This window comes from Xiphophorus hellerii, chromosome 8 (assembly GCF_003331165.1).
Source record: "Xiphophorus hellerii strain 12219 chromosome 8, Xiphophorus_hellerii-4.1, whole genome shotgun sequence".
In the NCBI taxonomy this organism is placed as follows: Eukaryota; Metazoa; Chordata; class Actinopteri; order Cyprinodontiformes; family Poeciliidae; genus Xiphophorus; species Xiphophorus hellerii.
Window position 1 is genome coordinate 5,779,128 of NC_045679.1, and position 20,134 is coordinate 5,799,261.

At 38.9% G+C, this 20,134-nt stretch overlaps 1 protein-coding gene across 1 annotated transcript in view; it reads right to left on the reverse strand.

Annotated features, from left to right (window-relative positions):
- LOC116724910 (NACHT, LRR and PYD domains-containing protein 9-like) overlaps positions 1-20,134 on the reverse strand; it is a 93,014-nt gene that overhangs the window by 1,195 nt on the left and 71,685 nt on the right. The window contains exons 4-10 of the mRNA XM_032570702.1: positions 12,629-12,745; positions 11,725-11,803; positions 11,341-11,566; positions 9,402-11,193; positions 7,938-8,111; positions 4,522-4,695; positions 3,110-3,283 (exon numbers count right to left, since the gene is read on the reverse strand). Coding sequence (XP_032426593.1) covers positions 3,110-3,283; positions 4,522-4,695; positions 7,938-8,111; positions 9,402-11,193; positions 11,341-11,566; positions 11,725-11,803; positions 12,629-12,745 — 2,736 coding nt within the window. The remainder of the gene's footprint in view (positions 1-3,109; positions 3,284-4,521; positions 4,696-7,937; positions 8,112-9,401; positions 11,194-11,340; positions 11,567-11,724; positions 11,804-12,628; positions 12,746-20,134) is intronic.

Below are 20,134 nucleotides of genomic sequence, written 5' to 3' on the forward strand. Positions count from 1 at the left end.
GAAGCTGCATCACATTCAACAAAGAGTTCAACAAGAATCAAAGATTTGATCTCTGAGCTCAGACTCACAAACCAGGGAGAGGCTTCCATCATCACACACCTCTGACAAACACCTCCAACCTTTCAGCACTTCCTCTACCAACCAACACCACCAGGTGGTGCTGCTGCACACATTTACAATGAGACCAAGAAGAAGAAGCAGCATCCTGAATCCAGCAGCTGCAGTAATGGCTTGTGAAAGTGTCCAAGGAGCATCTGGAACCAGAACCAGCAGATCCAACAGTCCAGAGAGTCTTTGTTTGCATCTTTCCTCTCAGGTTTCCAAGCTGCTCTGAGAGGGAAATGACATCATCACTCTGATGTCACTGATCAGGAGCTGCTGGACTTGTACATTTCCAGCATGGAGGACAGAGAAGATCTCAGCTCTGATGAGGAGCTGGCCTGCCTTCAAACTGATTCAGGGTCAAAGAAATATTTCCAGATGAAGTCAGACTAAAATGTTGGATTGTCCTGCTGTTGCAATCAGAGGCCAAGAAGAAGCTTCAAGTTCTTCTCCTGTTCAGCTCTACGTTCCTGTCAGAGACTTCAGCTCCTCATGAGGAGAACAACTAAAGCCTGGAACAGACTGACACTAACATCCTGACATCTCATCCCTGAACAAAGCTTTGCAGCATCAAGGTGACTCTAAGCGCCATATATGGACAGATTTCCTCTAAAGGGGGCGGAGCCTGGATTGGAGGAACCAGCAGCAGCTTCCAGGAACAAACCTTGGGAACCTCTGGAGGAGAACATGGAGATGAGATTCCTGCTTTAATCAGTGGATTCATTGATAGAAAACATGACGACTGAAATATCTGAGAGCTGCAGCTCCATTTTCTACAGATCTGCTGGAACATCAGATAAAAATGAAGAATTTCATCATTTCACATCAAATCTGTTCATCTTCCACAGAAACAACTGAATTATTGACCTGAACTGGTTCTAAAGGTCTGGATGGTAAAAACATCCATTGTTTTTATGTCTCATTAGTTTCCAGAAAGAGTTGAAATGTTTCAGAAGCTTTTATCCAGCAGCTCAGTAAAGATCTCTCCTCTTTCCAACCTGATTTAGTCCATGAAGCAGAACATCTCTGCTGCTGCAGCAACAGGAGGAAACTTCTCCAGCTCTCAACTTCTACACTCTGACTGCTTGGAAACAGATCAGGGAGGAACAGCCTTTTCTCCAGGCTGCCTCCTCCTGACTCTAGCGCCACCTACTGGCTGTTCACCAGAGGTGGAGAAAGAACTCAAACAATGTACTGAAGTAAAAGTACAAATAAACAGACAAAAATGTTCTCTAGTAAAACAACCACATTAACATTTTTACTTGAGTAAATATTGAAAAATATGTTTAATATCTGCTGAAGTTGTTTTAAAACCTGACAAACGAGCCTCATGGGAACCAATATTCTAATTTATTGAATATGACTGTAAATGTAAATATGAGATGGAGATTATTCACATTAATTCAGTAACCAGGATGTGGAGGAGTTTAACGTTACTGGGACATTCATGGCAGGAGACGCTGCGCTCCATGCGCCCCGACCGCAGTAATCAATGTTACTGCCAGTTCAGCTGCTTACAACTATTTAATTGTTTTATTTATTGCAGTCGATTTAAACTAGAAGCTTGGTAAGATTACATAAAACTTCTCTAACCTAAATCAGTTTAACATCCAAAACTCAGACAGCGTTTAGCAGCTTAACTTTCCTCGATATGTTTTTCAGATTTGATGGTGAATTTTTGAAAGCTAGCAGTTCATGATATCAGGGAGGCAAAGGCGGCACCAGAATCATTGATTACTTTCAAACTAACTAACAAATCAAAAAGCGCAAAGCGACTTGGATGTAACTTGTAACGCAACGCTTTATAGAAATGTAGTGAAGTAGAAAGTACAGATACTGTAAAATGTAGTGGAGTAAAAGTTTCCACCATTAAATCTACTTACGTACAGAAACATGAAAAATGTCCTTAAGTTCAGTAACAAAGTTCTTGTCCCAACAACCAGGATCAGGTGAAGGACCTCTGCAGTCCCATGATGCTTCCTCTCCCTCTTCTAAACCATCTGATGGGCTGATATCATCCCTCTACTTTATCAATAAAATGTTTTTCTTTCTCTTATTACGATTCCATTATTTATCCTAAATGTGACGTCAGAGCTGTGGATCTGGAATCTGATTGGTCGGATGGATATTTCCCTGGTTTTCCAACATGAAGGGTCTCTGCCTTTTTCCAAGACGTTGGGAATTTTTCCCAAACTTTATTGAACAATCCCAAAAGCTTTCCCAACTACTGAAAACCTAAACACATTAGTCTTTTCTTGGATCTGTCTAAAAGGTCTTATTATTGTTTTTCATTTCTACCACATTCAACAGAGCACAATTCTACTTTTTCACCATCATTCACTGCAATTCTTCATTTCCTCTGGAAAACAAGGGATTTCCATTCTCTCCTGATTCCTTTCATTCTTTGGATCATTTTCCAGATGTCGCCCCCTGGTGGAGATCAAACTACTAAATGGATGAAACTGTTAAATTTCTCACTTTCTTTCTTTGCCTCATTAATAGTTTTCTTCACTTTTTATGTAATTTATATTTTATTAAATCCTGAAAGTTGTGAGTTTTGTTTAAAATCTAAAGTTCTTTATTTTTCTCTCCCATGACTTTTAAACATCCATCTGACCAACATGGAGTTACTTTTCTTCTCATCTTTGCTTCTTGGGGCTGATTGGTCTGGAGCTCCATCAAATATTGTTTTAAAGTCCTTTCTGCCATCAGTAGATCATCATGGAAATCTAACTGAACTTCTATTTTATTAATTTAGTCAGAGTCCCTATTAAACTATTAAACCCATCCAACTCTTTAATTTTCCTTGTGAGCCGTTCTTAGTCTGGAGAATATTCCAGAAAACTGGGTAATGATCTCTGCCTCCAGATGAGGCGTCTAAATATTTAATTATCAAATTAAACATTCAGCTTCAAACTAAATGTTTTCCAGCAGACTGACTAAAGACATTTCTCCCTCTTCCTCCTCTGTCAGACCTTCTCTGCTCCTGCAGCAGGTTCCTCCATACCTGAGAGCTTCCAGTCTCCAGTGTGGATCCTTCAGTCCAGCCGACATCAGCTTCACTCCTGAGTCTCCTGGATGATTGTAGCTCAGGTCCAACTCTTTCAGATGGGAGGGGTTGGAGGTCAGAGCTGAGGCCAGAGAAGCACAGCCTTCCTCTGAGACCAAACAGCCTGATAAGCTGCAGACACACAATTCATCACATGATGAGAACATTGAGGTAGAACCCAAGGTCTGAAGTGATCATTTTCACAAGTGTAAAAACATCAATAAATTAACTTGTCAATAAGATGAAATCATAATAAAACTCTAATTCTGTTACATGACTACAAAAAAATCAACATTTGTTACTTATAGAACAGATCAGAATAGAAACATCCTTCATTTTTCCACAGCAGGAAGTTCAGGTTTACCAGCAACAAGTTTAAGGTAAATGGAAAAATAAAACATTGAAGAAAAGATAAAAAATAAAAAATAATAGGAGGCTGTAGAGTAAGGACACATTTATAATAGAGGGATAATGATGCTGTACATTTAATAAAAACATCATAATCAGTTTGAAAAAATGTGCAGCAGAGTTGAGAAATTTATAATCATATGTAAGAGTTTTTGGGAGCAGTTCTGGTTAGAAAGTCTAACAACTCCTGGGAGGAAGGATCTGCAATAATGCTCTTTTTTTCTTACAAAGCTGGATTGCAAGAGTCTTTGTTGCTCTGATCGTTTCACTGGCCTGGTGGAGCAGATTTATTTCTATAGATAGGTTTATAGTTGATGCATTTAAAACCAGGAGAGTGGACCAATCACACAGCTGGTGCCTCTACATGTTGCCTCGTGCTGCCACTGCTTGATCTCTGAAGCGTGGATCACCTGCACCTCTTTTCACTCAAACTGGACACAGGCTGACCTGTATGGACATGGGCGTAAATCCCAGGTGGGTCGGGGGGTCCGGACCCCCGCAATCTTGGAATTGTCCCCCCAAATAAATCATGAAAGAAACCTTTGTATTTAAACAATATCAATATAAAAATGCAATAGAAACAAAGAACAAAGTAAATCTGCCATTCATCTAAGAAAAGAACAAGTATTAATTTTAAGGAACCCCCCACCATTCTTAGAACAATGGTTCAGTCCAAAATGTAGGAGGAGCAACAGCAGCTGAACGGCACAGGCTCCGTTAGAGCCGCTGAAGTGAGGAGCTAGCTGTTAGCTGTGGCTCTGCAGCACAAACAAAAACCTAAGCTGCAGGCACACAATTCATCACATGATGAGAACATTGAGGTAGAACCCAAGGTATGAACTGATGGATGGATGGATTTGTAACATGTGGAATAAATAAGAAAGCCAAGCAACTGCTGGGATCTGTAATAATGTTTCTTTTTGCTCCTAAGATGCAGCAATTTGTCAAGTGCCCAGAGTTACCTGAGAGTTTCCAGGTTGCAGTTTGGACTCTTCAGTCCAGCAGAGAGAAGCTTCACTCCTGAATCCTGCAGGTTGTTGTTACTCAGGTCCAGTTCTCTGAGACTGGAGGACTGGGAGCTGAGAACTGAGGACAGAGCTTCACAGCTTCTCTCTGGGAGGTTACAGTCACTCAGTCTGAGGAGACAGGGAGAAAAATATGTTATTAAACAATTCTTCAAAATGTGTCTTTTTTTACAGTCAACAATGTTCCTCTTTACTGATTTAAGGGACTGTTTTATATATAATTATGTTGCCTTTTGTTGTGAACTGGTTCAGTCTATAGATGGGCCTCCAGCCATGAAGGACTGAACTAAAGGCAACAAGGAGGCTGGCAAGAGAAATATTAAATTCCTCTATGAACTAAATTAATCCCATGTCAGTTTTAACAGAAAGAGTCCAATGAAGCCGGAGAATCAAATTGCTCAATAATAGAATATAATTCATCTTTATTGTCATTGCACTGTCACAAGTACAAGCAACGAGATGTAGTTTGCATCTATCCAGAAGTGCTCTACGAGATATAAATATTTATTTACAGATGCACAAGACTATGTATGTATGGACTATAAGGGGTTATAGCAAGGAGATATAGATATTGTGTATAAATATAAATATGGGAGCTATATGCACAGATTATACAGAATATACAAGAATGTTAGGGAATGAATAAAAAATAAAAGGTTTGTATAAAAAAATCCTTTTTTATTTGAGAAAAAAACTTACAACAAAACTAATGTGGGAAAAAATAGAAACAAATAGAAACAATTTTGCTCCTAAAACAATCCAAAAACAAGCACTAGCCAAACATTAAATACAGGGAAATTTAACCCAGTATTTAAATTAAAGAGTTCTGAAAACACCCCACCAACCTGACACTAAAGTTTACTAAACACATGGAAAACACACTTTCAGAAGTCACCACAATTAAAACTGCATTCATAAATATCACAACATTGAACGGCCCTCCAAATATGTTTTAAACATTTTGTTGGAATAGGATGGGCCACCAATATGTTACGATCCTCATGTCATCACACAGAACTCACAAAATACAAAGTCCAGACCAGATTATGTTTTTAACAAAGAGGTTTTATTAAACCCAAGTCTGGACACAAAGTGGTTCTGGCAGTCTTGGTAAAATAAAAGAGTGAGAGAACGAACAAATAAGGCAGCAGTTGGCCGTCGGATTCAGGCTGCTGTGGGGCTCATACTGATTCTAATCTAACGTTCATAATAGTTATCTCTTCTTTCATTTCTAATTATTATTATTATTTCTACTGATATAATTAAATTCAAATTAAAAAACAGCTTATTGATCCCAAAAGGAAATAAAATCTTGTGACTCAAATTAATTCAAATTCTTCAAAAGGTTATTTTAGATATTAATGACTGTTTAGCTTAAAAGATCTCTTGTGGTCTGTATAACAGTGAATTTCAACAAGGTTCTGACTTTATATTATATATATTCTAGATAAATTCCTCTACTTGTTTCTCTGAATATAGATGATTATTTTAACATGTTGCTCATCCTCTTCCTGTTACTGAAACATTTCCACTTATTCTAGAATCTACAATTGCTCTCAGCCATATCTCTTCAATGCCAATAATATCTGTTATTGTAATTTATCTGAACAGTCTAACTTCCTGTCCATTAGCCAATTTAAAAGAAATGTAAAAAGTTACAATAGTTAAACTTATACCATATAACAGCCAGGATGTAATAATTATTGAGTTTGTTAGGAGCAGTTCTTGTTAGAAAGTCTAACAACTGCAGGATGAAGGATCTGCAATAATGCTCATTTGTGCACCTAGGATGCAGCAATCTGTCATCTATCCAGAGCTCCACTATCAATGGAAGCCTGACCGCCGCCTTTCTAAATACCTCTCTTCTTGGTCCTTTCAGCCTGGAGTAAATGAAAACCAGCAACGTTTATGTGTGGAGATTTGTTAGCCACATGTTAGTGATAGGATGCCAGTTGTTGCACATCCTGTTGATGGTATTCACTGAGTTTCTGAGGGTAACCCATTCTTTCACAATTGTTTGTGAAAATAGGCTGCATGTCTAGAGGCCATGGAAGTTATTGGAGCATCTGATTCTGATCATTTGAATGGGTGGTCAAATACTTTTGACAGTATAATGTATCTCTGCTAGGCAGTGATGTCAGTAATGCGTTACTGACGTCGGACCACTTTTTTCAGTAGCAAGTAATCTAACGCGTTGCTATTTCATATCCAGTAGTCAGACTACAGTTATGTATCGAAATCACTTTGCGTTACTGTGTGTTACTATTTTCTTTTGGAAATTAATTTTATTTCCTCTACACGTTTTGTCAAGTCATTTCCGTTTTTATGCGACAGTATCAGCAGCGACAGAAATGTAAACAATGGAGGGAAGAGGGAGACGCGCATTTTGTTGGTAGAAAAACAGAAACTATTTTGAGTTTCTGTCGCCAAGTCCGATTATTATAAGCGGCTGTGGCCTTTTTTTTTAAAGTCGCTTGCAAATTTATTGAGTCGCGGGTTGCGCTATTTGGAATCGTTTTTTAACGTGAAGTTACTCATTTGGGCTTGGAAATAAGCAGACATAAACCCCAGAATGTGTCCGACCTCTAATTAGTTTTAGTCAGGCTCTCCCTGTCCATCATTTCCTGGATGATCCGTCCTGCTGTGTCTTTGTTAATGTCAAGTTAATATATTACCTGTCAATCATGTTGAGCTATCCAGAACATTGGAAACATCGAGACTAATCTGAACAGCGCAATAAACGTGAAAACAGCCACGAATGAACGAGTCCGTAAAGTTGTGCAACTAAACGCCATTATAATTATTAATAATAAGATAAGTGTCACAAATCTTTGCAGGAGCCATTTGAGTTGTGGAGCTGCAGGAGGAGCTCTGTGCTCTGACACCAAACTCAGGGCCGTAATGCTCAACCTGGAGGCTGGTGGGGTGGAGAAGGGGTTAAAATCCTTCTTATAGTTTTCCAGACAATAGTGGACCACACCAAAACATGCACAAATTACTAACGTTTTTTTTGTACTGTAACCATTAAAAAATCTCCCCTTCAGTTCAACCTTATAAGTGGAGACACGTTGTTGATGTTACCATTATAAAATAGCTTACAATTAAGTATTGGTAAAGATCAATGTAATTTTCACAGCGTTGTTGTTAGCAGCTGCTGAAAGTAACTAAAAAAGTTACTTTTAATGTAACTTAGTTACTTTGCAAATCAAGTAATCAGTAATCTAACTGAGTTACTTTTTCAAGGAGTAATCAGTAATCCGATTAAAGTTATGTTTTCAAAGTAACTATGCCATCACTGCTGCTAGGAGCTACTGGACAGAAATCCGGTTTCACCAGGATTGAGAACATTTTACCTGAGAGTTTCCAGGTTGCAGTTTGGACTCTTCAGTCCAGCAGAGAGAAGCTTCACTCCTGAATCCTGCAGGTTGTTGTTACTCAGGTCCAGTTCTCTGAGACTGGAGGACTGGGAGCTGAGAACTGAGGACAGAGCTTCACAGCTTCTCTCTGAGAGGTTACAGTCACTCAGTCTGAGGAGACAGAGAGAAAAATCTGTTATTAATCACTTCTTAAAAAATAGTATTTTTCTATGTTTTTCTTGGCCAGAGAAGGAACTATCTTATTTTACACATATTTACGTTGCCTTTTGTTGTGAAATGGTTCATTCTATAGTTAGTCATCCAGCCTTAAAGGACAGAACTACAGGCAACAAAGAGGCTAGAAATAGAATTATAAAATTCCACAATTAGCTAAATTAGTACAATTTAAATTTTAACATAAAGAGGAGAAGTTTTGCTGCTTTTATATGTAATATTAATGTTCAGCTGCTGAAGTAAGTCTCTGTCTCCTTTACACATCCCCCCCAGTGAGACAATTTGAAGAGACAATTCACCAATATATAAACTGAAACATCAATCCATCCATTTTCTTACACCCTTGTCCCTAATGGGGTCGGGAGGGTTGCTGGTCTCCAGCTAACGTTCCAGGCAAGAGGCGGGGCCACCCTGGACAGGTCGCCAGCCTGTCACAGGGCAACACAGAGACGCACAGGACAAACATTCACACACACACCTAGGGAGAATTTGGAGAGACCAATTAACCTAACAGTCATGTTTTTGGACTGTGGGAGGAAGCTGGAGAACCCGGAAAGAACCCACACATGCACAGGGAGAACATGCAAACTCCGTGCAGAAAGACCCCGGGCCGGGAATCGAACCCAGGACCTTCTTGCTGCAAGACAACAGTGCTACCAACTGCACCACTGTGCAGCAATAAATGGAAACACTAATATATATATATTTACCTCATCATTAGCATATTTCTATAAAAAATAACTGCCTAAACAATCAGCGACCTTACAGAGCTTTGTTGGAGGCTCCGAAATTCGGGCACTGGAATCCGCCTTCAGTTCATATTAAAATTATTATTTTACAGTACAGTAGTTATTTGTACAACAAAAATGTTTACACAGTACTTTTTATTTGTTAAACAAATGCATGGGCCTGTAAAATGGTTTTGATCTTTGGTTTCAATGTATGATGGAGTATTTCATTGTATAATAATTGTAAAAAAATTAAGGTTACTTCTTCGCGGATTTCGCATATCACGGGTTGTTTTTGGAACGTAACCCCTGAGAAAAACAAGGGTTCACTGCATAATACTATGTCCAGCTGCTGAAGGAAGTCTCTTTCTTTTTTGTTCAACCCCCCAATGGGACACTTTGAGGAGACAATGCACCAATATGTAAACTGAAACATGAATATTTACCTCATAATTAGCAGATTTCTATCAAAAAATGCAGTAACAATTTGTGACCTTACAGAGCTTTGTTGGAGGCTTTAACCACTGGCAGCAGCCTCAGAAGAGCCTCCTCTGAAGCAGAGTATTTCTTCAGCTCAAACACATCCAGATCTTTTCCTGATGACACTAAGATGAAACCCAGAGCTGACCACTGAGCAGGAGACAGTTTATCTGTGGAGAGACTTCCTGAACTCAGAGACTGTTGGATCTCCTCCACTAGAGAACGATCATTCAGTTCATTCAGACAGTGGAACAGATTGATGCTTTTCTCTGCAGACACATTCTCATTGATCTTCTCCTTGATGTACTGAACTGTTTTCTGATTGGTCTGTGAGCTACTTCCTGTCTCTGTCAGCAGACCTTTTAAGAGTCTCTCATTGGTCTGCAGTGAAAGTCCCAGGAGGAAGCGGAGGAACAAGTCCAGGTGTCCATTTGGACTCTGTAAGGCCTGGTCAACAGCTCTCTGATGGAGAGATTTTAGTTTAAGTTTATTAAATAATGAAGATTTCTTAGGTGTTTGTTTTTCTCCCATCAAGATGACACCAGAGTTGATGAAGGTCAGATGAACATGAAGAGCAGCCAGAAACTCCTGAACACTCAGATGGACGAAGCAGAACACCTTGTCCTGGTACAGACCTCTCTCCTCTTTAAAGATCTGTGTGAACACTCCTGAGTACACTGAGGCTGCTCTGATATCGATGCCACACTCTGTCAGGTCTGATTCATAGAAGATCAGGTTTCCTTTCTGCAGCTGATCAAAAGCCAGTTTTCCCAGAGACTCAATCATCTTCCTGCTCTCTGGACTCCAGTGTGGATCTGTTTCTGCTCCTCCATCATACTTGACCTTCTTCACTTTGGTCTGAACCACCAGGAAGTGGATGTACATCTCCGTCAGGGTTCTGGGCAGCTCTCCTCCCTCTCTGGTCTCCAACACATCCTCCAGAACTGTAGCAGTGATCCAGCAGAAGACTGGGATGTGGCACATGATGTGGAGGCTTCGTGATGTCTTCATGTGGGAGATGATCCTGCTGGCCTGCTGCTTATCTCTGCATCTCTTCCTGAAGTACTCCTCCTTCTGTGGGTCATTGAACCCTCTGACCTCTGTTACCATGCCAACACACTGAGGAGGGATCTGATTGGCTGCTGCAGGTCGTGTGGTTATCCAGAGGAGAGCAGAGGGAAGCAGTTTCCCCCTGATGAGGTTTGTCAGCAGAACGTCCACTGAGGTGGACTCTGTAGCATCAGTCAAGATCTCCTTGTTGTGGAAGTCCAGTGGAAGTCGACTCTCATCCAGACCATCAAAGATGAACAGAACCTGGAAGTGTTCAAAGCTGTAGATTTCTTTGGTTTCACTAAAGAAATGATGAACAAGTTCCACCAAACTGAACTTTTTCTCCTTCAGCACATTCAGCTCTCTGAACGTGAATGGAAATATGAACTGGATGTTCTGGTGGGCCTTGTCTTCAGCCCAGTCCAGAGTGAACTTCTGTGTTAAGACTGTTTTCCCAATGCCAGCCACTCCCTTTGTCATCACTGTTCTGATTGGTTTATCTTTTCCAGGTGGGACTTTAAAGATGTCTTCTTGTCTGATTGTTGTTTCTGGTCTGTGTGGTTTCCTGGATGCTGTTTCAATCTGTCTGACCTCATGTTCATCATTAACCTCTCCAGTCTCTCCCTCTGTGATGTAGAGCTCTGTGTAGATCTGGTTCAGAAGGGTTGTACTTCCTGCTTTAGCAATCCCCTCAAACACAGACTGGAACTTCTTCTTCAGACCAGATTTAAGTTGATGTTGACAAACTGCAGCAAGACGTTCTAAAATAAGACAAAAAAATCAAATCAAGAACTAAATAAAATCATATTCTCAAGATGTTTTGCATAAATGTGATTCCATCTCTTCAAACACCAGTAAATGTGTGATTTATCTATCATTTTAAATCTTTGTAGAAATCCTCTTACTGCTCTCCAGACGGTCAGCCAGCTTCTCCTGCTTCATCCTCCGCAGGAAGTTTAGTGTGATCTTCATCACTGCCTCTCTGCTGGTCCTCCTCGGTTCTTCATCCTCACCTTCCAACATCTCATCATCATCTCTCTGACTCTCTGAGCATTCTGGGTCATCTGGACTCAGAATCTTATGGATCTTCTTCAGTTCGTTCTTCAGAAAAGTGACAATTTTGTCCTCCAGCGTCTGGAATAGAATAATAGATGAAGGAAAAATCAGACTGAAATCATGGAGCCAAACACCAGATGGATGTTTGACAGACTGACAGTCCTCTGGTCTACAAAGTGCAGCATGGAGATGACTGTGAACAGAACGCTTGGAAAAGTTGTTGTTCTTATACAGACCATAAATATGGAGTCCAGCTGTGTTTGATGCTGCTGGGCAGACGGACCACTGGGAACCTCTGAGCTCTGCTGGTCCACTCTGTGGAGGAACCAGGAACAATTAGGAAGTCAGGAAATATTCATCCAGCAGTATTCAGAAATGAAATCACCAAGAGTTTCAAATTAAATGTACTTGAAGCAGGAAAAACAGAGCATCATATGAACAAAATGGAGTGAAGTTAAAAAGAGGCAGATGAACTACAAGGATGAAGAGCAGTAACACCAAAATCACCTAGAAGACATTTTAAAAGGTTGATGCTGAACTTGGACTTCAAAAAGTCCAAACTGTCATTAGATCTGATGCTGGTGGAGACAGTTTCCCAGAGCTTGGGGACAGTGGAAGTGAAGGCTCTGTCCACACAGGTCTTCAGGACAGTGTGGGACAATCAGAAGGTAAAGGTCCATGATGTGATATCTGGATGTGAGAAGTGAACCAGGTGAACTAAGTAGCTGTAAAGATTTATTGTTCCTGCTGATCCCACTAAGATCCAGCAGAACCTCTGATGGTCCACATCAGCTCAGTTTGGTTGAGTTCCAGCAGATCTCACCAACCACATCATGAAGCTTTCTTTCCCTGCTGAACTGCTCTTACAATGCACACAGGAACCAAGTCCTGATGGACCAGACTGGCTTTATCAGGTAATTCCCAGTGGAAATGTGTTCCACTGTTAGTCTGACATGGAGCCAGGAAGCAACAGAACATCATCATCAACATCCCAGAGATAAAGATATGAAGGTGTTTTCAGGAGAACAGAGCAGCTGATTTCTGTAGATAATGGATCAAAACTCTCTGTAAATATAACTGGAAACATCTGAGTTCTTACTGGTTCAGTTTCCATAGTTACAGCAATTAGAAACAGCTCACCTCTCTGATGATGGAGGTTCAGGAGATTTAAAGTGAATGGGATGATCCATTGAACCGTCGCTCTTAAACGACACACAGCTGGGTTCTGATTCTTCTTGTGTGAAAATCTGATGGATTCTGGTAAAAAAAGAAACTCATTTAAATCTTTCCTTTGAGTTTTGCTTTGAAGATATTTTTAATGTGGTTCATTGTAAAATAAAGAGCTGTGAGACACAACAGAACCAGACAGATCATCAACTCGATGTTCTAAATGATTCCTATCAGAACCGCTCCAATCCTCCAACATGTTCCTGATCATTGATCCTCCTGAATAATGCCCAGCCTTCTTTAAAGAGCAGAAAGATTTGTTTCTGAGACCAACATGTTGGTTTGAAATGACTGAGAGAAGTTTGGTGATTTTAGTGTTGAGCTCTGACATGGAGAAGAACCAGGAATCATTTCCACTCTGACCATCCAAGGTGGATCTAATGGAGCTTCAATCAGAACTGAATGTTAAGTTAGAGAACATGTTGTTCTGAATGCGATTCACTGGAGACATTATTTAGTTTTACTGTAGAAATGTTTGATAATACACCGTGTTGGATGATGTTTGAATCTCAGAGATGCAACTAGAATCATAAAATTAATTCATAGAAACTTTTTCTTTCAGCATTAATCTGTGTTTAATCAGACATAGAGACTAATCCAAATATAAACTTAGAAATTAAATTTACTTCTGCCTTTGTGTTTCTGTGTTAATATTAATATTTGGTTAAATAAATGAATCTGTTTCATTTGGGAAAATTAAGTTGATGAAAATGCATTTAAATGTTTGTGGGTCAAAGGTCATATCAACATGATAGTTTCTGTGTCTTGATTGAAAAGTGAGTTCATTATGGGTCATTTTTGTCCCCGTTATTCATCAGCAGTAATTGGGTGATTCTCTGAATTCGGTACATTTTGGCATCTCAGATTATTTAAAAATATACCACAATAAATTGTGTTTTTGATCATTGCATCTATTGAAGGACTCTTTAAACCTCCAGGAAAATATGTCTCCCCACCTTATCCATGAAATCCCAAACAGTATTAAGAATTTCTTTGTTACTTAGGTTGCTTTAAATTCAACCCCATAACAGGACAATTTCATTCCTCTATGAGTAAAACTCTAACATAATTAAACTAATTCTTCCAGTTCCTTTTAGATGACCTGTCCCTTGATATTAATGTATATCTTATTTGATTTTGAATCATAATAATTAGACTGATAAGTAAAATATGGCAACTTGATGAAAAAGCTTTTTCATAAATCATAAAAATATACTTTAAAATAAACATTCAATCAGGCTTTTTTTGTTTTTGAATCATTCTTTAAACTTTGCATACAGTCCAACAAATATTAGTCTAATATTTGCTGTTATTACATAAAAAAATCATAACAATGTATCAAGTAACGGTTGAACCCATTGTAACAGTTGACCAGACTGTAACGGGGTTGAAGATTTTTACTAAAAGTTGCCATAAGTCCACATTAGCTAGGTTATGGAGCAACATATGATATGATGAAAACAAGAATTAATATGTTTCAAAGACCATTCTTTACTTTTTCCCAAACAACAATAATTATCATTTACATGCCTAAAGGTGTTGAAAGGTTGAGCTTGACAATGACGATGTTTGGATAAAAAATAATAAAATATCAGTAAGAAACTATATTAACACTTGTTGTTGCGCACCCCCCCCCTTCTTTCTCTACTCTCTACTTCCTCTTCTGAGAGGGGAGATGTGCTACCAGCTCTCGTTCTAACGGGTTAATTGAGTTTCCTAAATCTGCTGGGATTTACCCTGTCCAGAACTGAAGTAAACTCTGTTTAAGCTGGTTTCGAGAAACGATTCGCCTGGTTTCTGACGGCCTACATCCAGGTGTCCCACCCTTCTTCCCCCTGTGAATTAGCCAGACTGAGCAGCCTGCAGCCTACTAGTTTCACAGAGCACACCTGTTAACGGTCGCTCGTTCTCTATATTACAACTTGCATTTGTTATTGAACCAGGTTGGTTTTAGTGACTCGGCGAGTCCCAAGGATGATGTTTTACATATGGGCTACCAGCAACCTATAAAACATTTTCCACTTTTTCCTCTCCAGAATCAAACATCAGAGCTATTTATTTTACAACCATCAAAGAACTTTAAGGTGACTCATTAACTGAATGTCCACAACATCTTTTAGATTTTCTTTATGCTAAATATTTTATTAGTAAGGCAGTTTTGCAAGGGTCAGTACAGCTTAATTCAGTAGCAGAAATAATCAAATAAGTAAAATCAATCATCTAGTCTATCTTTCCCTACTGCTGACACTGAGAACTAAAAAAGGGAACCTTTGAGAGAGACGGACAGAGTTTGGCGTTTCGAACCCCAGACCTGGCCTGATGATGAAGAAGGTGCTGCAGCAGGAGGAGGAAGTTGATCAACGAAGGCAGGGATCTCTGTAGGTCTGATGAGCTTCTTCTCCGCATGGATGGTGAGGTCACACAGGACTTGCAGGAAGGAAGGCACCAGTTCCTCTTCTTTGCCTTTGTCTTCATCTTTGTCTTTGGGGTCTGAACCCAGCCGATGAGAGAAGTGCGATTTGAAGCCACAGGTTGTGGGCCTGACCGGTTGGTCCCCCTGCGCAGGACAGTCTTCGGCTCTGTGGCCTCGGCGCTTCTTCAGCTGCAGAGTTCTTTGTCCATCTCGATCTTGGCTCGAAGCTGCCTGGAGGATCCAACCAAAGGTTCCTCTTTTGCACCCACCTTTTATAGGGTTTATCCCCCTTTTGGTGCGTTTGCATTGGCTAGCACTGATGCTGTGCTTGTTTCATTGGCGGACTGCTTAGACAGATGATCTCATATCCATCACTGTCTTAGAGACATTATGTCCTGATGCCTGTGCTAATGTCTCAGGGTTGCTCAACCTCCTGTGTCCATTGCCTGCACGACCTTTTCTCTGAAACATTTACGTTGTTCAACAACCTGATTCCAAATAAGGCGTTGATCATCTCTGCTCTCCTGTTAATTCCCCCTTTTCCCTTAACCTTTCACCTTTCACCTACCATCTACCTCCAACATATCAGTGATGTTTAATTGCAGTTACACCTTTTACACCATTTCAAGTTCAATGTCAAAATCACATTTATAACTTCTTTAGCTTCTCTGATTTAGCATTCATTTATAATTTTATAACCATAACTTATTAATTATCCTTATTATAATCTTAATGTGAGTTATTACATATGTTTTCTGAAAAGAAACTAAGAATAATCCATGATTCTAATTATTTGATACCAAAGTTACAGTTACTTGTTTTTCTTGTAAGTGTTCTCACAAATGTAACTGTAAGTATTATTACAAGTAAACCAATATTAATATAGGTATTTTACTTTGAATCTTATCAAATTACTCAAAATGTTTAGATTTCATTCTTTAAAACTTTCATGCTTTAAAATAAGGAATAGTCTCAGCTATTTTTATAAATCTGCCGGCTGGAAACTTACTTCCTCTTTTTCCAGGAAACCTGATTTTCCTGTTTAATGACTCTCTCTGACTGACTATGATTTCTGATGATTAGATAGAAAAAAGTAGAATTAAAGCAAAGTTTGCATGAGACAAAAACAACACACACAACCAGATTTATTTTATTGACACTTAAGTCTACTGTTGGGCCTTGATGTCACTTGAGTGATTCATTTTAAAGACACCTTTATTTATTATTACTGTTAAACTAAAATCTCCAGCATGGGGAAGTGGGATGAGCTCGGGTTTTCTTGACACACTTAAATCTCTTTACAGTGTGAGTGGGAAAAAACTTAAGTGATGTCACTTCCAGGGTGATGAGGAAATTGGACTGAGCCATTATTTATAAAAAGGAGGGATTGGTTTGCTGTTACAGGGTTAAACAAAACTGGAGGGACATGATTAAAAAGTGCTATTTTATAAATAATTCATATATTTTTCTCATATTAATTTTATTTAGATTAAAGTATACCTTAAATGTTTAAAATGGTACAAATAAGTTGCAGTTACTGGTTAGTTTTATTTATTTTATATTCAGTGAAAAATTAACATTGGTCAGTGGGGACATGCTCATTTGGCTGACCTCTACGCTTCAACAACCCATCAAATTTTTCAAAACATAATTATTAAAATATATTTGCATGTTATGTTACCAAGACACATGGATATTTCCATTACTTGATTTTTGTCAAAAAATGTGGGTTGCATTATATGAAAATATAGAGAACTGACAGCAAAATTAGATTTTCATCAGTTAATCAATGGTCCCTCTTGTATCACCAAAAACAGTCAAACCTTAATAGATTAAACCTTTTCAAACAAACCTGGTCGAATCATAAAAACCTATAACTTAGTGTGCGGCTTATCCGACCACAATATCACTCTCATTGGAAGAAAATTACCTTGAAGTCGTTTTGTCAGTCATTATAATACACAGAAACAGATTGTAATACAAATTCCAAGAAAGGATGGACCCAAATTTGAGGCCGAATTAGCAAGGGTTAATTGGGATGACGTCCTAAACCAGCATCAGGTAAATGATTGCTGTAATACATATATTCTCAATGTTTGTGATACTATGAATAAGTTTTTAAAAACTCAAATGAAGGGACGAAGAAAAATACAGCTACCTTGGGTATCGGATGACATTCGGCAGTTAATGAAAAAGAGAGACTATGCCCTAAAATTGTTTTTTAAATTCAAAAGGACCACAGATTGGCTGTTTTTAAAAAGTTTGAGGAACAGAGTAGTTAAAGAAATGTACAAATCTACAAAATGTTATGTCTGTCACATGACAGGAGATGCGTCTGCAGGCAGCCAGCTGAGCCGGCGCCATTTTTGAAGGAGGACATGCGGCAAAGGTCGTCGGGACCGGGAGTCAAACCCGCGACGTTTGCGAGTCTAAGGCCTCCAAATGTGGGGCATGCTAACCCCCTGCACCACCACAGCACGCCCCTGCTTGAAAATGTTAAACAATCACTTGATAGGGGACAAATCACTGGTGCAGTTTTCCTGGACTTGAAGAGGCTTTTGATACGGTGAACCACAACTTACTGATCTCAAGGCTTTCATCATTTAATTTCTCAGAACGATCATTGTCTTGGTTTCAATCAGATTTGAAATATCGTGAACAGTGTGTTGTCATCAATAATAGTAAATCTGTCTTCTGTAAAACAGTAACAGGGATTCCACAAGGAACTATCTTAGGTCCAGTCCTTTTTAGTCTGTATGTTAACAGTCTTCCTGATATTTGTCCTGAAGTTAAATTGCAAATGTTTGCTGATGACACTATTGTTTATACATCAGACAAGAACAGTATTGTAATCAGTGAAAAACTTCACAACAGCCTGCAGAGATTATCATTATGGCAAAATGATTCTTGCTTAACTCTCAATACAAAGAAAACAAAATGTATTTGCATTTCAATCAAGAAAACATCATTACAGTCCTTGAATATTCAGATCAATGGGGGCCCTATTGAGCAAGAATCACAAGAAAAATATTTAGGGATAATTCTGGATGCTCAGTTAAATTTTAGGAGCCATGTTGACAAAATCAGCAAAACTGTTAGATTAAATATAAACTGTTTTAAAATTATTAGAAATTGTTTAACGTTTCACTGTGCAGAGATGTTTTCTTAACTCAATGATCCTCACATTTTTCCTATGGAGCTACTGTCTGGTCTCAGACTAGTCAAACTAGACTCAAACCATTAGCAAGTCTCTGTAATCGGGCTTTGAAGGTTTTATATCAAAAGCCAATCAGATTCCATCATTGTCACATTTTGGCTAAATTCGGCATTTTGGACTTTCCTGATTTTATAAATTATAATCTTTTAAAATTGATTTTTAAGTGTTTAAATGGATATGCACCTACACCATTAAGTAATTGCATACAGAGACTGCAGGGCAACAGCAGATCTACTAGAGCAGCTTCAGATGGAAACTGTAAGGTTCCCTTTCGAAGAACCACGTTTGCTCAAAGTGCTCTGTCCATGAGAGGATCTGCAGTTTGGAACTCACTTCCTGTTGATTTAAAGTCTGTAACCAGTTTTAGTACGTTCAAGAAACAAACTAAACTCTGGTTATGTCAAAAACAGAACTGTACCCATTTTTGATGTTTCATGTTTCACTGTTTGTTTGTAGATGTCGTCAACATCAAGCTGTGCTATTTTAAATGATTATTATTTTAACTTTAGAGGTACTTTTTAAAAGCCCATCTAGGGACAAGTGCTGCGAATTAGCTGTTGCTATAGCGCTATGACGCAAACATGGGACTGCTGTTTTGTTCAGTTTGTTTATGTCGATGTGTGTCTGTCCCTATCAAATAAACTCAAATAAATAAATGAATTAAATATTTGAGATAAACCTGTGAGACACAAAATGCACCGAATTCAGAGAATGACCCAATAGCTTATGTATGTTAGAGACCATCTGGTTCTGAAAGATATCCACATGAGATATTTATTTATCTTAACTGTGTAAATGGTTAATAATCCACTATGTTGGATGATGTTTGAACCACAGAGATGAAACTTTAATCATAAAATTAATTCATAAAAGCCTTTTTCTTTCAGCATTACTCTGTCTGGAAAATAAATTAAATTTAGATTTAGAGAACAATCCAAATATCAATCTAGAAATTAAACTCATTTCTGACTTTTGTGTTTGTGTGTTAAATTAATATTGGATGGTCATAATAACAGATATAAACAGAACAGTTACAGCAGTTAGAAACAGCTCACCTCTCTGATGGTGGAGATCCAGGAGATTTAAAGTCAATGAAATCATCCTTTGACTTGTCGCTCTTAAAGGACACACAGCTGGGTTCTGGTTCTGGTTCTGGTTTGATTCTCTGATGGATCCTGACAGAAACATGATGATTAAAACTTAATCAGCAAAGAGGAGCAGCAGCAGCTTCATCACCACGTCTGTTCTGGCCTGATATAGTGAACGCTGTGTGAAAAGGGCTGTGGACAGTTAGAGATGGTGACCTCACCTCTGACCTTTGCTCTGGCTCTCATCTTTCCCACACAGAGTGGTTTTAGAGGGAGGGACTCCCTCCTCTCTGTCCTCACACTGATCCATGCTGCTGAATTCACATCAGCTCACGCACACTTTCTACCTTCACCTGCAGAGGAAACACACATCATTCATCTGCACATCAACTCTGATCATCCTTTACATCATTAGAGCTGGAAAAAGATCAGCTGCTCCTCCTCTGATTGGTTCTTCTTCTCTGCTTCATATCAGTGTCAGGTGAATGCAGTCAGACAGCAGAGAGGCAGAGGAAGCTGCCATCAGCTGCTGCACTTCTACTATCAGTCCACTAGATGGAGACATGGAGCAACATTTACATCCACTGATTCAACCTGAACAAGTCTTATAGTTCACAATTATTAATTTCTACAAGTGGATTATTCGCTCCATTAAAGATGAACTATTTAATCATCTGACTGAATCAAACCAATTTTAATAA